The following is a 24,715-nucleotide window of genomic DNA, read 5'->3' on the forward strand; positions in this document are numbered from 1 at the left end:
TGGCCCCAATGCCTACCCTTTCAGCCAGCCCCAGAAACTCTCTAACCAATTAATATAGCAAAGGGGTAGGACTGTCCCGTGATATTTCACCAGGGCTCTGCTTCAGTTAACACAAATTCTAAAGACTAACAGGAGCAGGAGGAAGGTTAATAACCCACAGCTTATATGGGAAGCAGCCTATTTGCTACCAGCCCACATGAAAGAAGATAACCCTCCATGAAGATGCATGACCCCCATCAAAGGCAGCTATGAAAATTTCCTAGTCAGCCTTAATAGGAGTCATGGAGTTTTTGAGAGTCTATCTCTCCTTTCTACCTTCTTCATTCACAGCTCCAACAGAAGGCAAATGACCAAGGAAAGCAAATTTGTAATGATTTGAGATCAGAGAGCATGCCAGTGGAAGAGGTCCCATGAAGACAAAATGGCAAGGACTGTCCTCAGTGGGAAATCACACCTGAGGCATAGTCAACAACCAAAAACATTCAGGCAGGACTGAGGAACACTACGACTTGGGAAGGGACAAGAAGACCACATTTCCCCCAGTGCAACAAGTCTGGTTTAGGTGAATAGTTTACAAATACAACTAAATTGTGTTTAAGTAAATGTCTATGTCAGCCTTTATTTAGATGCCTGAGCCAATGCCATGCAGAACTCAGTGCACTGCAGACGTGTATGGAAACAAGCAAACTTCTAACACTTAAAGACTGAAGCCGAAAATGCCCTCTGTCAGGTGGCATTCCACTAAGCACTTTGCCTATTCTTGTTTGTAGATGTGTATTCTTGGTTTTACTCTCCTGCTGAGTGTCTACACTGCCCTAGATCATCACCTTCCTTTTCCTGAGAAGTGGCCCAAGACTGACACTCAGTCTTCTACAAACACAGCACTCATCTCATGGTAGATCCCAAACGTATGATGGGTCAAATTTTCAGTTTAGGAAACAGGATGAAGAGAGAGTCCAAGGGAGAGCCATGAGGATGATTAGGGGACTTGAGCATCTCCCCTATGAAGAGACTGAGATCCCTGGGGCTCTTTAGTCTTGAGAAGAGAAGACTGAAAGGGGATCTCATCAATGTATATAAACATCTGAGGGGTGGGTGTCAAGTGGAGGGAGCCAAGCTCTTTACAGTTGTGCACAATAATAAGACAAGGAACAATGGATGTAAACTTGAACATAGAAGATTTCACCTCAACATGAGAAGAAACTTCTTTCCAGTGAGGGTGACGGAGCACTGGAACAGGCTGTCCAGGGAGGTTGTGGATTCTTCTTCTCTGGAGACTTTCCAAACCCACCTGGATGCATTCCTATGTGGACTACCCTGGGTGATCCTGATTTGGCAGGGGGCTTAGACTCGATGATCTCTAGAGGTCCCTTCCAACTTCTAACGTTGTATGATTCTATGAATGCATCCAGAGAACCACGTGTGCTGCAGTTACCTGCCATGTCTCCCAGAGGGAACACTGTTGTATTAAATGCTAAGGAGGAGTAGAACCAGCTACAGGAAAAGTTTGCTTTGTTGAGCATTAATAAAATTAATGGGGTATGTTTATGTAGCACCTTTCATTCCAAATGATCAAGTGCTTTGCTAGCCTTAATCATTTCACCCATCGCTGAACTGCAGACACCTCTGGGGTGGAACATTAACAGCTGCTTGGTAGAGCACAGCAGCAAAACAGAGCAATTTAATGGAAGAGAAACACCCCATCCAGCTGCAGGTGTAAAGGGAATTTTGTTAAGTGGAATGCAATTAGCCAAAGTGATGCTGCCTAGGAGAGAGGGAGATGTTTCCCTTAATACTCTAATATGGGGCCACAGATGCTTTTCCAGCCCCTATGTTACTGGGGAATCACCATTGCAGCCTGGTGCTGGGGTTGCAGTTGGTTGTCAATTTAATTTCCATCCCAAGGCTGCCAAAAGGAAAAAAGCATCCTGGAGAATTTTTTTTTTTTTTTTTTGGTGGACTTCCAGATTCCTGCTCTTTGAGCTGAGGATAGACACTTGCTATTTCCAACCCCTAATACAAGGTAGAATCAAACAAAGAACATGACTGGAGATGGAGCTCAGTCAAACAACGTTCCTTACAAGCAGCACGAGGTTCTCTGGGCTATAAAACCTGCACATTATATAAGGAGAAACCATTGTCCCTCAAGTATTCATGGCAGGGTGGCTTCATTTAAATTGTAATTGTGGTTTAAACCAGCAAACAGAGAATCTTGATTTAAATAATCAGTTTTAATCTTGTTTTGCATGTGTGCTTTTCAGTTATTTTCCTTTAAAACTGGTTGATTCTCACTGATTGGTATAATTTGCTGCTTCTTTATGCTAAATCAAAGAATATCCTATATCTATACATATTTATTTCAGCAATTATATAGTTCAGTATGCATTTATTCAGATTCCTACTTTTTACATTTTCTATGAAGACAAAATGGGGAACAACAGATTTCTTATTCAGTGGATGATTGCTGGATTTTTGTTATTGTTTTTTTCCTTTTTTTGGTTTTCATTTATTTTGAATTCACGTCAAGCTGCATTTACATGGAAACTGGAATTTAGTCATCATTTCGCTCCCCTCCTTCCAAACTGAGTGTAATAAAAGTACTTGAGCCTGCTGGAGATACGAGGAGAAAATAAGTCTTGCACAGAAAATCAGTTGGCATTAACAAAGACAGCACTAGCTGTCTCTGGGGAACTGGAACAGAGGTGCATTTCCAAGAGAGCTCAAAAGTGTTTCTTCCCTACTGGCTTAAATAGCTCCCAGGTGGTTTTGTCACCCCATCCTCAGCCACTGGCCCTTATTTGATCCAAATCAGCAAGATTTTCTGGTGGGTGAAATTTCTGCTGCTGTACTCTGGTTTGAACTGATTATAGAATCATAGAATCATTTTGGTTGGAAGTGACCTTTTAGATCATCAAGTCCAACCGATAACCTAACACTGCCAGGTCACCACTAAGCCATGCCCCCCAGCACCACATCTATATGTCTTTTCTACACCTCTGATCTCTCTCTCTGGGGGAGATGGCAGAGGTCCTATGGGATCTGTGAAATCAGAGCTCTGTTCATTGACACCATGTCCTTGAGGGAAGACTTTAAAATTGCAGATTTGGGCTCCATAAATCATTGCACTGTCATGGCCATGGGGATGGACAACCCTCATGAGGGCATGAGGATGGGTACCTGGGCTGGAAACCTCTTGAATCAGTTGTCTTCCCAGACATAAAGTGTGTTGGAAGTTGCTGTAACACAGCTTGTCTCTGGTTTTATTCATGCAGATTTCTCCCCCTTCTCCTTTTCAGCTGCTGGTGGATTTCTGACTTCTGTACACGCTCATTGAGCTGATCTACTTGAATGACTTGATGTGAAAAAACCCTCCCTTTCCACCTGCAGAAGCAGCAGCTGCTGTCAGGAGCTGATCTGGCACCTCCACAGACTGGCTCTAGGTGCAGCCAATTCACTACTTTGACTTCCTTTAAGACTTTGGCAGTTAAGACATTGTTGCTTGGAAATGATCTAAGAATTATATACAAGGCTGTAACATGGAATTCTGAATTTAAGCCTTAGTTGACCCTGTCATAATTTCCCATTTTGTTTAAACACTTTACCTGTTAAAAGAAGAAATGTGTATTTAATTTAAATTATTATTTTTTTAAATTAATGTTTCTATCTCACTTACAACAAAGTGACCAAACCAGGGCAGAAATCAAAGGCCGTGTTTCTGAATGCAGCAGAAAGCTGTCATTTTGATTAAGTATTTAGTTTCTGAGTTTTTCACTGCTAAAGTTGGTTGTGGAAGCCCTGTGGCACTTTGGGAGGTCATTAAATACAGCAGTGAGAAGAGGGCTGAGCTGGCTGCCAGTCCACACTGCTTGGCATGAAAAGGTCCTGCCCTTGAAGAGTTGCAAGGGGAGCAAAAAGCCACTGCCTGAGTGCCCCATTGGGGGTGAGATGGCAACATTATGAAGCCTTTCACACTGTTATCAGTGAGTGCCCTGGGTACTTGTGACCATCAGAGCACCTGGGAAGTTTTTGTGATCTCCAGCTTATGATGCATGGGTTCTTTAATACTTTTTGTCTCACAGTTGCTCAGTCCAGTTCCATGGCTTATAAATAAATGCAGCAACAATAAAAAACAGGGGTTTGTCACCCCCCAAATTCATAGAATCATAGAATGACTGACCTTTAAAGGTCATCTAGTCTAACACCCTGCAGTAAGGAAGGACATCCCAAATTAGATCAGGCTGCTCAGAGGCCCCATCAAGCTTGACCTTGAATATCTCCAGGGATGGGGCCTCCACCACCTCCCTGGGCAACCGGCTCCAGTGTTCCACCACCCTCATAATAAAAACCATCTTCCCAAAGTCCAATCTAAATCTACCCTGCTGTAGTTCAAAACCATTGCCCCTTGGACTAATTCTACAAGCCCCTGAAAACAGTTCCTCCCCAGCTTTCTTCCAGTACTGGAAGGTTGTAAGGTATCCCTGGAGCTTTTTCCAGACTGAACCACCACAACTCTCCCAGACTGTCTTTGTAGCAGAGGTGCTCCAGCCCTCTGATCATTTTTGTGGCCCTCCTTTGGACCTGCTCCAGCAGGTCAATGTCCTTCTTCTGTGGAGGGCCTCAGAGTTGGACACAATACTCCATGTGAGATCTCACCAGAGCAGAGTAAAGTGGCAGAATCACCTCTCTTGACCTCCTGGCTGATCAATTTGCCATTCGCAATGCAATTGGCCTTCTGAGCTGCAAGTGCACATTGTTGGCTCATGTCCAGCTTTTCACCACTGGTACCCCCAAGTTGTACTCTGCAGGGCTGCTCTCCATGTGTTCATCCCCCAGCCTCTACTGATAATGAGGATTGTCAAGACCTAGGTACAGGACCTTGCACTTAGAATCACAGAATCATAGAATCAGTCAGGGTTGGAAGGGACCACAAGGATCATCCAGTTCCAACCCCCCTGCCATGGTCAGGGACACCTCACACTACATCAGGCTGGCCAGAGCCTCATCCAGCCTAGCTGCAAACACCTCCAGGGATGGGGCCTCAACCACCTCCCTGGACAACCCACTCCAGGCTCTCACCACTCTCATGGGGAAGAACTTCTTCCTCATGTCTAGCCTGAATCTCCCCACTTCCAGCTTTATTCCATTATTACACTTGGCCTTGTTGAACTTCTGGATGTTCACCTGGGCCCACTTTTCCAGCTTGCCCAGGTCCCTCTGGATAACATCCTGTCCTTCTGGCATATGAACCACACCATTTGCTTTGGTTCATGTTTGAGGGGCTGCCTAATATTTTTAAAACTTGAGTGCTGAGGATGCTTAATGGACTACTAGATAAAACTGGAGTGTACTTGCTGTATTTACTGCTATGTTTGATTAGAAAAATATTTGGGATCACTACAAGGGGGAGAAGAAAAATAGAAATAACATCCTAATTTTGTAACAGGGAACTGAATCAGAAATGAAACCCAGATTAAACACTGTAGCAGTGCTATGGATTAAATCTCTTGAACTGAAGTCCTGAATGAAGTCTCTGATTCATGTAACATGTCTACTCCTCAAATGTCTTTGGACCATTCTGACATGTGTCAAAGACTTATTTTTTGGCTGAAACATAACAAAGTTACTTTTATAAAATATTTAATCTACATGAACACCAGATAGGAATTAGTATTTTCAGTTTATACACGTTTCAAAAATGACCTGTGCTGAGATGGACAGGAACACATCAGCAACCTGCCTTAGAGCACATAATTAGAGTTTTTAGGGGTAGTTCAAAGAAACACTGAAAACTTTGCAGAATTAGGGCAGTGTCTTGTCTTCAATCACAGCCCTCAATTGAATAAAATGGCATTTTTGCCTAGAAGTTAATCAAAAGCCTCTGAGAAATAAAGCAATGAGATTTTAATGAACAAATTCTCCTGGCAGAAGCTGTGCTTTCCTTTATTTGGAGCTCAGTGTGCACCTCTCAGCATGGGTAAAATAAAAATGACATGCTCTTTCCTCTCACTTTGTTCTGCTTATGGGTGGAGATGCATCTTCACTGGAAAAAGCAAAGCCAGATACCTCAATGGGCACAAGAGGAGTCTGGACCAGGCTGGATCTAGAAGCAGATGCAGTGGTCCAAATGGGAATTCAGAAATACAGACATGAGCATCTGGAGATGCTAAGTTGGGGAGAAGCCTTGTGGTCCTTTCCCCTGAGCAGTCAATAGTGTGGTATGCCTTTGAAAGGCAGAGATGGAGTGCTGGGAACTCGGTGTGACCCTTGCCCATCCAGGATGAAGCAGAAAAAGGGGAAAAGGCAAAGGGAAAGCTTTGGCTTCCAGGTCCATGATTAACTAGTATGCTTAACTCTTCAGGGCAGGAGTCCTTTGGCTGCAGAGATAGATGTCAGATCATTCTGAGCCCTCAGCCATCATCTTGTCCAAGTTTGGATTTATTGTCCCCTCTGAGCCTTTTGCTTTGCCCCATGCTGCTTCTCTTTCATGTGTCCCAGGCTTGATCCTTTGCTTAGGATGGAACTCGTGCCTGGCCCTAAAAGCAAAATGCTGTTCCAAACGCCCATAGACCTGCAGGTCCATCCTGAACCAAGCTCTCCTGTCCATGTTCTGATGGCCCTCAGTGTCCTGACCATAACCTCCACTCCATGACATTCGCCATTCCCCATTGGAATTGCACAGAAATTTTTCCTCAAAACCAGGCAGGAGTCTATCAAAAGAGCAATAGGTCTTATGTTGCTGAACCAATCTGTATTTCCCTGAAGGTGTTTCACTCCAAAAGGAGTTATTTATGGCAGTTGGACGTAGTGTAAGAAATATATAGATATGCTTCCAGAATACTTGGCAGCTTTCCAGCATTATTAATAAATGCAATTATTTTCCTTAATGAAAAAAAAATCTCTGTGACATGGCAATTTAAAGTGGCAAAGGAAAGGACAAAAATTAACAGCATAGTTGAAAAGAACTGTAAATTTTTACCAGTTAATGTTGTTTCTACATGCCTTCTCCCCAATATCCAGGCTATCAATGAGTTTCTAGAATCTGGGCTTTTTTTTTCCTGCTTCACCATCATCACAATAATAATAATAATCATGTGAAACCTACACACTAACCTGTATTGAACTGCAGTTCATTACAGCCAAATAATGTTGTGAAGGGATTTAATGTCAGTGTCCTTTCAGGCACACATTACAGTAATACAGAAAATACGTTCTCTGTGGGACATACCATATGGGAGTGAAAACAAGAAAATGGAGAGACTTCCTCCAGAGGCAAGGAGGCCAGTGATGAGGCATCAGTCCCAGAAATCAGAGGGAATTCCTTCACCGTGGAACAAAGTGAAGATATCGATCACAAAAGCAGCGAATGGAGAGATAGATTCATCCTGTGTGCCTTCACCTCCTCAGTTGTGAACATGGATGCTGCAGGCTCCCTCTGTGGTCCTTCTGGTGACCCACATGCTACCAAAGGGACAATCAGCTCTTTGAGTGGGTTGAATCTTATCAGAGAGACAGTGGCATCCTCATTCTAAAGGCTGCTTTACACCCAGTGGACAGGAGGGTTGGTTGAATGTGGAGGGAGATTCTCTTTTTCCCTAAACCCCATCACTTTACTGTTGCATCAAGGCAGAACTTTGTGACTCTTGTGAAGAACTGAGGTGGTGCCTCACCTTTTCACTTTCAAGAAGCGTCTCAGGGTTAATATTGAAAAAGGTCAAAAAAGGTAAGAGGACAGAAAAATACAAGAAATCCATCATCAAGAATGTCAGTGGCTAGAAAGTTGGATCACAAGTAAGGAAATGTAACAGCCTTCAAGGGAGCTGTTTTTCAGCAGAGAATGTAGCATTTGGGATGGTCACGTAGCTTAAGTCTCCTTTTTAGGATTAATATTCTTTATAGAAATCTGAATATCTTTACAGTTGGAGAGCCTGAAGGTAAATTTCATCCTCTGACCTTCACATTTCAAGTGCTCACCAAGTCTCTGAATATCTCTATAAGACAGCTTCAATAGGCTGCAATATCCAAACGATTCCCATGTACTATTTAAATGGGGAATTTCTTGCAAATCCTTCCTGGAAAGGAGTAGTGTAAGAGTTTAGAAGAGGTGAAACAGGGAAGGGGATTAGTGAAAATTCCCTTTTGGATTTGATGCTTATTTATGTAGTCCTTCCCTAACTTCTGCAATTGATAGATCTTTTGTGGTAAGCATTCTGGCTAATTTTTATTTCAAGCTGAAACATCTTGTTATTATTAAGGTTGCAACTGATAGAAGGCAAGTGAAATGTGACAGCCAGCAGATGCCTGGTCTTTACTGGGTAATTCTAATTTATTCTTGTCTTCCCTTACCCAAAAGGTATAAGGGAAGCTTAATAAAGTGTAGCTTTTTCTTATTTTTTGTGAAGATTTTTTAATCTTTATTTTTTAATTATTTTTTTAAATTCTTTCTGAATTCTCCAGCTTTGAAGAACCACTTTTTTTGCCTACATGGCAAGTCTGAAGCAAACACTCCTTTATTGGAAGTACTTTATAACACACTATTGAATTCAAAGGACAGAAAGAAAAAAAACCAAAAAACAGATGATGTTACTGCAACCACGGTAACTGTATGAACAACACAGTGTATGAAGCCTGAAAGCAAAACATGCTAATAAAAAGAACTCACCATAGATTATCAACTGGGATATTAGCAAATAATTTGTCCTGCTAAGATTACACAATAATTCTGGAACTGATAATTGCACCTGATGTATCGAATTGTACCTTGGGCCTGTGATCTGGGTCAACATGATTTGGGAAACAGGAAGGTGAATGTAAAGAAGACTCAGTAAAAATCTTTCCTCTGCAGACGGTCAGAGCTATGTAGAAGAACCTTGCAAGGCCTTTGGCAGCAAGTATTAACAACATTAGGAGATGAGCTCTGAACAGCCAAAGGGAAGAAGAAAACCACACAGAAATAATGACCACTTTACTAGAGCTCCCCTAGCTATTGTAGAACAGCTCTGAAGAGAAAATATTTGGAAAATGCTGATCAAATTGTGGAACATGTGGCTTGATCATCAGGACAGCTTTCTGATTTAATAAGAAGCCAAAATGTATCCAAGAAACCTAAGGGTAAACAGTGTTTTGTGGTGTATTTAACTAAGAGTACTGGGATTTACGTCACGCTGGTGTGCTATTTTGCAGCAATTACCACCATACATCTAAGAGCTGACCTAACACTGCTGATGGAATGAGAGTTTTCAAAGGCTTCAGTGAGATCTGCATTAGATGCCACTGAATAAGTGAAAATGTTAGATTTCTTAACTACCCAGGAGAAATAAAATTATATCATTTCTTTGGTGTTCCTTCTTTGAAAGATTTCTCTTAAATTATTTCCTGCTGTAATGTATCCCTGTGCTTCTAAATATCTTCTCTAAGCATTCAATTCTATCGAGTACTAATTTCCTGTGCAGTTCCTTTAAGCACTCTTTCCAGCAGCAGTAATGGCTTAAGCAGTGTGGAAGCAGAAAGTGTGGTGGTTACTGCAAGAAATGCTCTTTAAATCATGTATTAAAATGGCTGAGGGTTGGGTCTGTGATGGTAGAGCAGGCAGAGCTATCATATGTGTTTTCCAGCTCCTGACTTCCAGTATGCTTTCATCTTTAACAAAAGCCTATGAGATTTACCCAGAAAAGCGATTTATTTGATGGGAAAGCAAAAGTTAACTGTAACATATCCATTACCTTTCTGAGCAAGTTGGTAAGGCTTGGAGAACGGATTTGGATATTGGGCTGGTTGTTTGCTTGACAGTTTTAAAGCTCATTTAAATGCATTCCAGAACAGTAGTGACTAAAAGAAAAATTAGTCCTCTCAGTAGGATATGGGTCCAGCAAAGAAAAATGAATTGGTGCTCTTAATCATGTCACCAGTGAGTAAATGTCTGTATTGAAATAGTCACCATATCACTTTGGTACTGGTTGGTCACCTCAGAGGTGAAACCAAAGATAAACAGACCTGGATTGCTCTTCCTAAACAGTCATGACCAACAGATATTGGGTAGAAGTGTTGAGGCTGATCAGATCTGCCTCCAGTTCATTATTAAATGGGAGAGTTGAGTCCAGCAGTGCCATTTTGCACACGTGAAATGCATGCAGGGTTGTTTGCAGGATGACATGCTGCCAACATATTTTTGAGTGGTGATTAAGGTGGACAGAAGCAGCACAGTTTGATAGCAGTGGTCCCACAGCCTGAATTTTGGCTTCCAGGGTGGTTAGATCTGGAATTTTAATTCGTGTTTACTAATCTCTCAATCTGCTAGATAAGAAAATGGGACACATCAGCAACATTTCTGCTGCAAGAATTTCTTTACATAATGTATCACAATTGAACAGCACCAGCTTGGTTGAACTGTCTCAAGCCATCTGATGTTACTCACCCTGCCTGTGAGATCTTTTTGGCCTCTTGATACTGCTCACATTCTTCCGAAGAGGAGATGATGACAGAGAGAAACATCAGCTCTACTCTGCACATGTATAGAGCTAATGAAGAAAACCTCCCCCACGCCCCCACTCTCTCTCTCTCTCTCTCCTGCCGCTTCACATGTTTAACCAACTATAAGCCTTGGTGGAAATTAAAACTAACTCCAGATTAAAACTAAAACAAATCTTTAGTTTTCCCAGTCTTCTTTGGAATAGTTAAAAGTTAAACTGTAGTTGGCCCAGGTCTGAAATAATCCTGCAGCTGAATAGTGCTGAATAAACCAGTAAGCTCTCTACCACATTGAATCTATCCATTTGTACTACCAGAATGACTAGTAGCGGTTTGGGTGGATCTGGAGTAAGGTCTACCAGAATGACTCATACTGCACAAAAGCCTGAGAAGCTCAAAGCACTGTCTGAACAGTCCTGCATGCCCCTGAAGTCAAAGACAGCTTAGCAATACTACAAAGTATTGAAACTAGAGAAAGAAGGAAGTTGAGAAGACCAGCATGTACAGCCATGATGACTAAAGCAGCATCCAGTCTAGACCATTATCAGCAAATATTTGTCTAGTTCACACTTAAAAACTTCTATCACTGGACTTCCTCTGACCATCTCTTCCAGTGCTTAACTGCCTACAAACTATTTATGAAGAGAGAACGATCTTGGAGTCTTTGTTCAGCTCAGAGAAAAGATGGCTAAAAAGAGACCCAGAAAACTAACTGTTTTAGGTGTGGGGGAATATACTGAAGGTGAAGTCAGGCTGTTCTTGGAGATGCTCACTGAGGGGACAAGAGGCAATTGACACAAGCTGAGGCAGTAAAACTTCTGCTTAGCTCTTAGAAGGAGAACTTTTTGCAACTAGTGTGGTCTGCACCAGGACCAGGACAGAGAGGTTGTGGCCTCTCCATCCTGGGAGATGCTCAAAGTGTTACTGAACAAGGCCCTGAGCAACCCAATCTGACCTCAAAGTTAGCTTTAAGCAGGGGACTGGACTTTCAGCAATGCCTTTCAACATAAATTATTCTGTGGTACTGTATTTTTATGATGATGTCTTTATGATTAGAAGTATTTGGCTTTTAGAATGTGACTAAATTGCTTCAAATAAGTCAATTTCTGGGAGACTATTACCTTGTTCTCCTTCACTGTGCTCTTCTCTATATTAAACAATTGCTGGCTCAGTACAAAGCCTGCTCAGGGTTACCTAAGGTAATGCCAGTTAACTCCAGGCTCAGATCCAAATGACCACTTCAGAAAGTTCTTTTGCTTGAATCAGTCTTGCTGAGAAACAATGAGAACTGGTGTAGGAAAGACGTTCCTGGAAGTCTAGCGATGAAGGAATCAAACTGTTCCCTGTAAATGGGTCTGAAGTTTTAATGGGAGTTTACAATTTCATTTTAGCTTAGGTGGTCATGCTGCAGAATGATGCTTGAGCTACATGAAGTGCCTGCTTCATTAGCAGCAAAGAGTGATTGCATTATCCACAGACAGGGTGCAGTAACCTGAGCTGTAACCTCTGTCTTCATACTCTGCAAAATGAGGGTCCAGTTGGAGCAAGTAGCATTGCCCAATAGAGGGAAAGCCATTGAGTATGCAGGATCTGAGCTCACTGCAATGCCAGAGTTAGAACTCAGGCCAACACTTCAGTAAACCCAAATTCTCAATGTAGTAAAAGTATTCAACCTCCTGGAAAGCCTGGGAAGAGTTCAGATAAAGGAGCACATGGCTTTTCATGCCAGCTGCCTATATAAGTGATTGATGGTCTGTAATATATGATGGAACCAGTTTCCTTGAAGACAGAGGAGTGGATTGTGGCTGCACTTACTGAGCAGCATCTCTGTTCCTTCCAAGCATCACCACTCCTGAAATAAAAGCAAATCTGCTTTTCGAGGGAGCCAAACCTCTTATTTTCTAAGGACACAATAAAGGCCTTGGCAGAACCTCCTTTTGACAGCTTTGGATTTACAAACATCAGAAGTAAATTCTGATTATTTATTTTGGATAAATAATGAATAGCATAAAAATTGCTGATGTTAACCTTCATTGGAAAAGTTGTTTTAATGGGCCCATAAAATCTTCTATTGATGGCAGGTTCATAAAGCTCCATATTGACTTCAGCTAAAGGCTATAACTCCTATCAATACTGTCAACAATTAATATTGACTAATAAAGGTATCCTGTAAACTGAGTCATAGCATTACGTTACTTTATGCTGCCATTAGCAAAATTTCATGTCTTGCAAACATTACTCCTATAAAGCTGGGATTTCTCAAAGTAGCCCCTGTGATAGCTGGCAGCAGAGGGCCCAGAGTAACACTGAGTGTGGGCAAAGGAAGGAAACTCAGAGCAACCTTTGCCTTTGCTAGACAAAGTTTCTGAGAGCATCTTGGGCTTCATTTGTGTATATTTAAGACTTTTCTTTAGTCTTTCTTCCCTTTCTCTCTTGCAGCTTTTGCTTGGATATGTTTATACCACTGATTCAACTACATTACCTATATTGAAATGATATGTCTTCCTCTCAACTCTGGAACAGTTTTTCTAACCTGAACATGGCTGACATCTCTGACATCTTCCCTGGGAATTCTAAGTATCATCTGAAGCTATTCAATGGCTTGTAACGTATTTGGATTGTAACATATTTGCTCAAGTTCCACCACCTCCTGTTTGTCAATATGAACAATACAATTACATACTGGACACCACTGCTCTCAAGTTTTTATCTATGCTACACAGATAGTATATTTTTGAATTTGATACAATCGTTCTCACTCAAAGTGCTCGACATACAAGGCTGCAATTGCCTGTGGCTCAAAGAAATTCCTTCTACATATGTACAGCACTTAAAACACCCTTAGATATCTTCTCCATCTTTTCTAATTGCTATGAAGTGATGGTTCAACAAATGGTTAGTGCATCACTGCATTTAAGAGAAGAGGAATTGGAGGTTATCTCAGTCCTGACATGACTATTACTACTTCTGCTACTTCTTTCAGTAAAATCTTTCAAGGCATGTGCTGTTGTTAACGTGTTGTTGATAGTACAATTTCATATGTAGGTACAAGGTTGTGTTTGTACACGTAGAGATAACATTACAGAAACCAGTGGAAAAGACTCCAGAAGCTAAAGTATTCTCCTGTCTTAAGGATAACAAACAAACAAACAAAACAAAACAAAAAAAAAGGAGAAAAAGACTGAAAAAGACTAAAATTCTGTACTTTGCTTTTCTTCATAGGCATGGAAAGAAAAATATATAGGGTAGAGTCACAGCTGCCCATACACTACCATGGAAAGAACAAGAGAATGGGATGGAAGTGCAGGGTGTTTGCTTTTGATTGCTTTCTAGCAATTGCTTGGAGTGTGCAAAATAGTAATTGACCCTGATGATCCCTCTGATTTTTCATCAAAACATGAGGCTTGGAAGGAAAACAGTATAATCTGGCACTGCACATCTGTCTGTCCTAACAGGTGCAGCCCTGTAAGATTCTACACTAAGAAACTTTAAAAAAAAAAAAATTCTTCTGTACATCATTTAAAGAGAAGGCCATTTCTCTCTTTGAACTTTGCCTAATATATCATTATCTCTGAGCAGAAACTTAATAAGCTTCTACTGTAATTTTGTTGGAGTTAAACATAAAATCATGTGGGTGGTGTATGTCTCACTGTGTCATGGCTTCCCAAGGAAAAGTTATCATCATTTGTCACTCTAATACTGTGGCAGAAAGCATAAAGGGAACAAGCAATAGAGTCATTTCACATCAGCTTTCTGTGCTGAGCTCAAGCTCCCAATCACTTGTACGCAGCAGCTATATTAAGAAGCAGGCTGTGCCATAATTGAATTAAAGGTGCAAAGGCATACAGGGCTCGGTGAACTCCTGGGTCAAGCTGCAATTGAATCAAAATCCTCTCTCCTTCCTACACTGCTTGGCAGAACTGCTGACCAAAAAGGTTTGCAGACCTACAAAACACAGGCAGGAGTCCCCACAGCTGGGGACACAAAGTTATGGAGATAAAAAAAAAAAAAAAAAAATCTGTGACCTTCAGCTTTTATTTCACATGAAGAAAGAGGCTTCTAAAAATACTTCACCATCGGTTTCCTTCAGAGAGCAGTCAGTTGATTTACATAAATGAAACGGCTCCTGTCAAGGAACCAGCAAGGAAAAGAAGGAAATTATCTGCCCTCAAAATCTGTAGCAAAGATAAGAGCAGCATTGGCCAGGGAAGGGGAGATTTAAATGCTTTTTGTCTGAAAGGTCGCTACAAAATGCAGAGAGAGTATTACAGCCACTTAATGATCTCTGTCGCTGTGATAAATAAGTAGGAGCTTTTCCAGCAGTTTATTAACAAACACTCTGTAGGACAGTACAAAAGGCCATGACATGGGGCTATTAGAAGAGTGTTTTCACCGTGTCTGATAAAACACACCCAACACAAAACCTAAGGAAGATTAAGGTGGAGTGGTGAGAAGCATTGCTGGTAGAGCTCGAGGCTGACAGCGCACGGGCTGTCACCACTTACCGGTTTCAGTATTCTCGTGCTCCGTGTCAGTGAGGGTGAGGTTGGAGTTGGCCCTGCTGGACAAGCAAGAGCTGCGCCCAGACTTGGTGTTGCGCCCCCAGAGCCTCACAGGGTGCTCAGGTGACATGACCACGTCTGCCTCTGTGTCAGCATCCGAGCCGGCGCTGATGGAGTAGCCGCAGTGAGGCAGCCCAATATCAGTCCGGTACAAAGTCCCATGTGTGGGTGTCACGTCTTCAAGTCCCAGCTCTCGCAAAGAGAAGTTGGCTCCTGGGAGAAAACACAGCAGCCTGGTTACTCTTTAGTAGGGGATGGTTGCTTCCAGCACAAGTCAGTGGCAGAATCATTAATACTATCTTCAATTCGGCTGCAGCAGGACCTGGGTCCTAACATCTGCCCAGAGTGGTGGTAGATGCCCCACTCCTGGAAGCATTCAAGGTCAGGTTACATGGGGCTCTGAGCAACCTGACCTAGTTAGAATCATTGAATCATGGAATCATAGAATGGTTTGGGTTGGAAGGGACCTCCAAAGGTCATCTAATCCAACCCATGCTGCAGTAAGCAGAGGCATCCTCAACTAGATCAGGCTGTCCAGTTGAGTCTCACCTTGAATATCTCCAGGGATGGGGCCACAACTACCTCCCTGGATGACCTGTTCCAATGTTCCACACCCTCATAGTAAAGCACCCATTCTTAACATCCAATCTAAATCTACTCTTCTCTAGTTTGAAGCCATTGCCCCTCATCCTGTCATGACAGGCCTCTGTAAACAGTCTCTCTCCATGCTTCTTGTAAGCCCCATTCAGGTACTGAAAGGCTGCTATTAGGTCTGCCCAGAGACTTCTTCAGGCTGAACACCGCAGCTCCCTCGCCTGTCTTTGTAGCAGAGGTGGTCCAGCCCCTGATCATTTTCATGGCCCTCCTTTGGACCTGCTCCATGAGGTCTGTGTCCTTCTTGTATTGAGGGCTCCAGATCTGGATGTAGTACTCCAGGTGAGCTCTCACCAGAGCAAAGTGACAGAATCCCCTCTCTGAATCTGCTGGCAACACTGCTTTTGATGCAGCCCAGGATGTGACTGACCTTCTGTCTGCTCATGTCCAGCCTCTCATCCATCAGCATCCCCAAGTCCTTTTAGGCAGGGCTCCTCTCTATCACCTCATCCCCCAGTCTGTATTGATAGTGAGGATGTTCTGGCCCTGGTTGCAGATGTCCCTGCTCACTGCAGGGAAGTTGGTCTAGATGGCCTTTACATGTCCCTTCCAACCAAAGGCATTCTGTGATTCTATGATCATAGTAACAATTAGCCTGTTTTGTGGGCTTGCTTAGTGTGAGATCAAGCGATCCTGCCAATACCAAAACACAGCTGGATTCCTACTTCTGGAACTTGACATTTACTCAGGATGTTTTCAATAAAATGGTAAAATTTGAAAGCAAATACAGATAGAGAAATAGTGGAATTCTTTAGAAAAGGCAAAAAGTAATCTTCTTGGGAGAAAAGCAAAACGAAACATGCAATGATCAAAAGTCCTACCATACACTTGGCAACTCTACTACAATGGGAAATTTGAGTGAGTTCTGCTTATTGAAATCCCTGTAATTACATACTGGGGATTTACATTTCCTCTGGCAAGCTCCCTTTCCCCTTGCTGACCACTCACACCTTGACTATTCATTCTGATACACTCACAGTGGAGGTTATTTGGCTGCAAATAGATGCCATTGTGTAGCTGACTGAAAATACAACCTGAAAAATGACTCTTGAGTTCATGTCTAGTTACCTGCAGAGCTTCAAAGCAGACCAAAGCAGTGTGAATGAGACTCCACACTTTGTTCGGAAAGTTGCATGAAGAGGTGGACAAAAGCAATTAGTGGCTCCATTTTAATCCATATTTATTTATTAATGCACAGTTTCATTTTTCAGCCCTGAATATCTTTAAAAGATTTTGGCCACCTGTGAATGTCTTTAGCTGCACTGTGCACTTACATGGCACAATGTGCTCTTGTTCCTGTTGCATTGTGCCTTGACTGGATGGATTAAAGAACTTTATCTATAACTGGTAGGAGGCATCAGGACCTGGATCATGGCCAAATGCCAAGACCGTTGGTCAAGTTCTGTCAAGCTGTCCTCTGAGATCTGGACAGGCTAAAGAGCTGGGTAAAGGCAAACCTCATAAAGTTCAATAAAACAAGTGCAGAGTCCTGCACCTGGGGAGGAATAACAACAGGCACCAGTACAGGTTAGGAGCTCCATGGGACAGGAATGTGCCCTTGTGGCCAAGAGAGCCAATGGGATCCTGGGGTGCATCAAGAAAAGTGTGTTCAGCAGGTCTAGGAAAGTTCTTCTCCCCCTCTACTCTGCCCTGGTGAGTCCAACGGAGAGCGACGAGGATGATTAGGGGACTTGAGCATCTCCCCTATGAAGAAAGACTGAGATCCTTGGGGTTCTTTAGTCTTGAGAAGACTGAGAGGGGATCTTACCAATGTGTATAAATATCTGAGGGGTGGGTGTCAAGTGGAGGGGGCCAGGCTCTTTTGGGTGGTGCACAGTAATAAGACAAGGAACGATGGGTTCAAACTTGAACATAGAAGATTTCACCTCAACATAAGGAGAAACTTCTTTACAGTGAGGGTGACAGAGCACTGGAACAGGCTGCCTGGGGGGGTTGTGGAGTCTCCCTGTCTAGAGACTTTCAAAACCCACCTGCATGCATTCCTGTATGGACTACCCTAGGTGATCCTGCTTTTGGTGATCCTGCTTTTGGCAAGGGGGGTGGACTCAATGATCTCTGGAGGTCCCTTCCAACCTCTACCATTCTATGATTCTATGATTCTTCCCATTATTTCAATGTTCCCTGTAATAAAAAATGAGGTAAAATCTGCCAAAGTGAGAGAATCATTGAATTAGAATCATAGAATTAGGGGACTGTTGCTTTGATTAGAAAAGAGCTCTAAGATCATCAAGTCCCACTGTCAACACAAGACCACCATGTCCCAAAGTGCCATGTCTACACATCTTTTGAACACTTCCACCGTCACCTCCCTTAGCAAATGGTTCCAATGACTGACCACGCTTTCAGTAAATAATTTTTTCCGAATATCCAAGCTAAACTTTCTCTGGCACAATTTGAGGCCATTTCCTCTTGTTCTATCACTTGATACTGGGGAGAAAGCACCAACACTTACCTCACTACAACCTCTTTACAGGTAGTTGTAGAGAGCAATAAGGTCTCTTCTCAAACTCCTTTTCTCCAGATTGGCCTCCTATGCACAGGCGACAGGTTTTAAAGTCCTGTAGATGTAGTGCTTAGGGACATGTTTTAGTGGTGATCTAGCAGTGCTGGGTTAATGGTTGGACTTGGTAATTTTAAAGGTCTTTTCAAACCAAAACAATTCTCTGCTTCTTTGACTTAAATTTAGAGCAGTGTTGCAGCTCAGATGTGTTCCAAGAAGGCAAGTCTGAGTGCATCATCTCCAGGAAAGTTCAGGCCCAAACTTACCTTTGAACAGTGAAGTTCGTAACTATTCATTGAAATCTGTTTGTCAAGTCTGGATCTCAAAGTTGTATCCAAAAATGAGTTTTGATTACCTCCGTGCTCAAAACCACACAATCAGGTGGCTGTCCTTACATTTGCATTTGTTTCTGTGAGATATCACATGGTTGATAATGTCCATCTGATAGAAACAGTCAGATTTCTACTTTTCCAGAGTCTGGTTTCATGCTTGTGTAACACACTAACTTTTCCCTGAGCCCTGCTACATGGTGAAGGTCTCTCACATTGTTGCACACATGCATTGAATCACAGAATCATGGAATGCTCTGGGCTGGAAGGGACCTCCAAAAGTTATCTAGTTCAACCCCCTCTGCAGTAAACAGAGGCATCCTCAACTAGATCAGGTTGCCCTGAGCCCTTTTGAGCCTCACCTTGAATATCTCCAGGGATGGGGCCCCAACCACTTCCCTGGGCAACCTGTTTCAGTGTTCCACTGGATAATCAGCTGGCCTAAAGTAAATGCTATTTTACTACATGTCTTCATTCAGCTGACTTTGCAACTTATAGTGAACAGAGAAGATGTTTGAATGAAAGGTGAATAATAGGACTGGGAACCATTTCTTTCTAAAGCTCAGAGAAAGAGCTGTTTGACATCAAGAGGATGTACAGGTGAGAGCACTCTAAATATATAAAGCATTCATGAACTTCACACCTTTTTAATTGACTGAACATTCAGACAGAGTGGACAGATAAGGTTGCTTGGAGCTTACACCTCCATCAAACCCTAGAGCCTTGCTGGGGAAGCACAATGCAAGCTTGCGGCAAATTAATCCATTTAAGTTGATTGCAAAGCAGTCTGACAGAGCATCCTCTACCACTGCATGGCATGAGGTAGAAAATGAACTTGACCTAAGTTATAAACACAAGGTCTCCCCAGAGACCTTGGTCTTCTCTTCCAGTTCTGACTTTTGTGTAAGGGCAGGATAGTTTTTAAGCCATCCGCTGTGGAGTAACAGAAAATGTCATCTTCTGGTTTTGTTTGCATATCTGAGACACTGTGAGTTCCACCCTCCTCTGAAATAAGCCATGTTCAACATCATCAGACATATCAATGTGCAGCATGACTGGTGCTCTCCAGTAACAGCAACTCATAAATTATGAAAAATGACTGCTACAATTAACTGAAAATCAGATTTATTTGCAATAAACAGCAGGAGATGCATCGATTTTCATATTCTGTGCTCACTGTTGCCTTTTAAGCTGCAAGAACTCAAGTCAATAAAGGGAGGATAATAAATATCTGAGACTTTTAAATTCAGATCTGGTCTATTTTTTCCTGTGCTGACTTGCACGTTTCCTGGCACTCTCACTCTAGCTAAAACCATTTAAATGCTGACTTGTTTATTTACTGAATTTATTTGGTCAATTTGAAATGTTTCCCTCCTCTGCCTTCCAAACCAATGCAGGAGAGAAATTCACTTTGCCTTGTTGATGTCAAGCAGGCTAATAAGGCTTGGTTTCAGTTGGCATGAGACCAAGCAGCACCAAAATGTGAAGTCCATTCGTGGCTTTCTGCCAGTAGAAAATCTGGCAGAGAAAGTCTGGGGTTATTGTTAAAAATCCTCAGGGCACTTTTGGGACTTTCAGGATAAGCTGGGAGAAAATTATAAATTCAGTAATCTGTGGGTGATATATCAGAAGCATAACTTGTGCCCTGATATGGTTAATCTTAACTTCTTCTCAATTCATTTCAGTCACTTGCTGGAAAAAATAGTAAAACCCAGCAGTGGGTTTTACTGTTTTCTCAGTACCCTACAAAATTTTCCTGGGGAAGTATGAACTTGTGTATAGCAAATTTATGCTCCCTGTCAATAGACTGGCTTTTCTTATTTATCTTTTGTGGGCTTCTTAGGAGAAGTCCATGGACCTGCATGGCCTCATAGACCCTCAGGTTGAAAACCACTGACCTGTGCTAATTCACATCTATCCTGCATGGTGAATATATTGTATGAAGTGAGAAACTCAGTGACCTCAAAGGTTTCCTTTTCTTTATAACTTTGCAGATTCCTTAGAGAGGATGAAGTACTTCAGAGTTGCTAAGAGGGAAACTCCTTTTATGATTGCAAAGTATTACTTACAGCACCCATTGGCCCTTTTGTTAATTATTGCCTGTTGTAGTTATGCTGAAATACAAACACCAAAGCCATGTACACAAAGAGACTTCTGCAAGTCATTTTGCTTGTGCATGTCTTAAAGAAGAGCTTTGCACCAAAACCACGAGTGCATGGGTGTTTGGAGAGTGAAATTAAGCAGCCCCCAAGTTAAACAAGTGAACTTTTGAGCATTCCCTTTGGGCAATCAGCTTTTCCAAACTGCAGAGGATATACCCAGAGCAGCCTGGGTCAGCTATTTTACGTTCATTGTCTGGACTGCTGCTGACTCTATTTGACTCGCTTTGCCATTTTATGCTTTTCTTGATGGACTTCTAAAAATAATTTATGTGAAGCCCTGCTTGGTTTCGAAACTAAGACAGCTGTGTCTCTTTGGAAAAAATGAAGATGAGACCATAGCAGGGGCCAGAATTCTACCTCACGTAGGCAACAACAGCAGTGAAAATGCAACTGCACCGACTTAAGGCTAGCAGTAAGAGGGAGAGTATCTGGAGTCTCTATTAGGACTGTGGAGCTCATGCTAATCTTTGGACCTCAACATCTTCACAGGTACTATAAAACAGATGCACTAAATGAATACCTGTAAGTCCTAAGAGTGGTTCTTTACCACTTCTCGAATATTGGAGCATGTCCCCATCTTAAACATACAGCCTGCAGGCCACGTGTAATGCTAGGAGTGGTTCCTCCCATCTGCAGCTCTGTTGTCTCCCTTCCTTCAGGCTTCTTGAGTTTTACCATAACCCAAATGGACAGTGGCACTCTTCCCTCATTGTCTCTGCCTCAGCATCCTTATCGACTTCCTTCATGCTGAAGCAAGAATATCACATAGTGAAGACATCTCCTGAGGAGGCAGGGACTTTCCATGTCAGTATGGTGAGGCAGATACACAAGAGGTATGGTCTCATGGAGGGAAGTGGCAGAGGGCTGTTGGAAGCAGAAAGACTAAGACATAGAAAATGTGGTATCCTAGACTAGCGGTATCTCATTTAAGGATGCTGATTTGCATGCATCCCATGTCTGTGCAATACACTGAAGAAGTTCCTTGCTGCATTCTTTACATATATTTTGATTTTCGGCCTCAGAATCCTTCAACGGTAGCCTCTCACCCAGCCCCAGCTCCAAGCTGATTCACTCCAGGGCAGAAAGCTCAAGGGAGACCTCCTAGAAGTCTTCCAGTACATGAAGGGGGCCTATGAGAAAGCTGAGAAGAGACTGTTTACAAGAGCATGAAGTGATAGGGCACAGAATAATGATTTTAAACTAAAGAAGGGCAGATTTAGACTGGACATTAGGAATAAGTTCTATACTAGGAAGGCGATGGAACACTGGAACAGGTTGCCCAGGGAGGTGGTGGAGGCCCCATCCCTGGACACGTTAAAGATCAGGCTCAAGCTTTGAGCCACCTGATCTAGTTGAGGATATCCCTGCTTACTTCAGGGGGTTTGAAGTAGATGATCTTTAAAGACACCTTCCAACCCAGTGTAATCTCAGATTCTATGATATGATTCTCACTCATACTACTTGAAGCAGCATGTGATTGGTATCAGGCCCAGTTTTGTTCAATCAGCAAGTTCCTGATGATATGAAACTGGGGGGTTTGGCTGACACCTGTCAGGCTGTGCAGCCATCTGACGAGATTTGGACAGGCTTGAGAGCTGGGTGCAGGCAAACCCAGTGAAGTTCAATAAGGACAAGTACAGGGTCCTGTGTCTGGGGAGGAGTAACAGCAGGCACCAATACAGGTTAGGGGCTGCCCTGCTGGAAAGCAGCTCCACAGAGAAAGACCTTGGAGTGCTGGCAGACAGCAAGTTCTCCATGGTACACCAATGTGCCCTTGTGGCCAAGAGAGCCAATGGGATCCTGGGATGCATCAAGAAGAGTGTGTCCAGCAGGTCTGGGAGGTTCTTCTACCTCTCTACTCTGCCCTGGTGAGACCACATCTGGAATACTGTGTCCAGTTTTGGGCTCCCTAGTTCAAGAGAGAGAACTGCTAGAGAGAATCCAATGGAGAGCCACGAGGATGATTAGGGGACTTGAGCATCTCCCCTATGAAGAGAGACTGAGATCCCTGGGGCTCTTTAGTCTTGAGAAGAGAAGACTGAGAGGAGATCTCATCAATGTGTATAAACATCTGAGGGGTGGGTGTCACGTGGAGGGGGTCAGGCTCTATAAAGTAGTGCACAATAAGCCAAGGAAGAATGGGTTCAAACTTGAACATAGAAGATTTCACCACAACATGAGGAGAAACTTCTTTACAGTGAGGGTGACAGAGCACTGGAACAGACTGCCCAGGGAAGTTGTGGAGTCTCCTTCTCTAGAGACTTTCAAAACTTACCTGGATGCATTCCTGTGTGAACTAACCTAGGTGATTCTGCTTTGGCAGGAGGGTTAGACTCAATGATCTCTTGAGGTGCCTTCCAACCTCTAATATTCTGTGACACTTTGATACTTACCTGATCGGCAGAATTCATCAGCTTCCTGGTGCACCATGTCTTTCACCCTGTTGCTGTAGGTCAACCTGGAGTCCTGATCGTATGCCTTCAGGGTCTCACTGGAGCTGTAGGACTTCTGGGGTACCTTGCTGTCCTCACTCTCAGCTGAAGAGCTGGTGTAGCGGCGCTCAGTGTCGCGGCGCCGAGTCAGAGATCGATAGGGTTTCCTTTCTTTTACATCCATGGCACCCTTGTCTGAGTACTCAACATTAAAATAAAAAAGTCCGTGTGGTGGTCAGATTGGAATAGCCTGAAAGAGAGAATAAAATAGGATCTAGGTTCAGACTTTTGGGCACCTGAAGGCAAATTTTCCTTCTTTGTGCATTCTTGCAAGGGGCAAAAGAGAGGTTACTTAACGGACTGCAGGAAAACCCTCTTAGAGCAATTACCAACGGAAAGAAAGTCGCAGTTATGTGTGACCCATTTAATAATTGACACAGTTTGTGGGACACATACATGCAGCAACCTGCACCTGTGAGAACTGGGCACATGTTTGGGGATTTGATACTGATTGTGATTTTCTGTGTCTTCTTTCCATGGGAAGTACTTCAAACGCCTCTAGGAGGCACGTTTTCAGCACACCAATCACCTAATCTCTGGGAAATCAGGCCATGCTGAAATGTCTCCATATGCACAGCCGGAGGACTTTGGGAAAACACCATCCTATAGTTTTGAAAGTGTTTTGATAGATCGTGAGGTTAGAAGGGATGAGCAAAAAAAACCCAAGAAAACGTAAGAAAGCAAGTGGGTAGGGAGAGCAAGAAAAGAAGAAGGGGGGTGAGATATGGTTAGAAATAGGATGAAAATACCTTTCTGTTCAGAGAGCTCATCTCTACTCAGCTGGAAATATATTAGAACTTAAGCAGAGCTGAGAAAGTGTAAATAAATGATAGTGCTCTGCTTCATGTAATGGCATGACCTGGGATTTATGCCTGTGGGAAAACAAAGTATACATGCACTGGTATGCAGACATACATATTTGCACGCAGAAAAAATTGATAACAGAAATAAAAGATGTACTAAAAGTGGTTTTGTCAAAATAATTAATAAATTGTCTTTTTATTTTAAGTTTATTGAATGCAACAGAAACCACAGAGAAAAAAAAGTCAGTGGCTTGCAGCAAGATGATAAAATATGTTTTTGAATACCTAAACTGGTTTATGAGGAAAAATACTGATAAAACCCACAAACCAAACATTGAAATCTGTAATTACAGGCTGTATTCCTCAGGAATTCAATCCTCCTGACCACTAAAGAACAGAAGCTGAGTCTCTAAATGCCACACCAGGATACTGTTTTTTACTAGCAGTACTTAGAAAGGGGGAGGAGGAGAAAATACCTGTCAGTTTTTGGTGGTTTTAATAGTTAATATCTTTGGAAATGCATTGGCAAGGACTGAATCTCATTATCCTAGAAAGGTTTGGGTTGGAAGGGACCTTAAAGACCATAGGCAGGGACATCTTCAACTAGACCAGGTTGCTCAAAGCCACATCCAGCCTGGCCTTGAAAACTTTCAGGGATGGGGCATCCACAAGTTCTCTGTGCAACCTGTTCCAGTGCCAGTGCCTCATCACCCTAACTGTAAAGAATT

At 42.6% G+C, this 24,715-nt stretch overlaps 1 protein-coding gene across 3 annotated transcripts in view; it reads right to left on the reverse strand.

Moving 5' to 3' along the window:
• Positions 1-23,308, reverse strand: part of TENM4 (teneurin transmembrane protein 4) — a 400,376-nt gene extending 377,068 nt beyond the window's left edge. For all 3 annotated transcript variants that reach the window (XM_054383335.1, XM_054383330.1, XM_054383323.1), the window contains exons 1-2: positions 23,086-23,308; positions 14,970-15,239 (exon numbers count right to left, since the gene is read on the reverse strand). In XM_054383335.1, coding sequence (XP_054239310.1) covers positions 14,970-15,239; positions 23,086-23,308 — 493 coding nt within the window. The remainder of the gene's footprint in view (positions 1-14,969; positions 15,240-23,085) is intronic.
• Between the last annotated feature and the right edge of the window lie 1,407 nt (positions 23,309-24,715).

Source organism: Indicator indicator, chromosome 1, assembly GCF_027791375.1.
Source record: "Indicator indicator isolate 239-I01 chromosome 1, UM_Iind_1.1, whole genome shotgun sequence".
Taxonomy (NCBI): Eukaryota; Metazoa; Chordata; class Aves; order Piciformes; family Indicatoridae; genus Indicator; species Indicator indicator.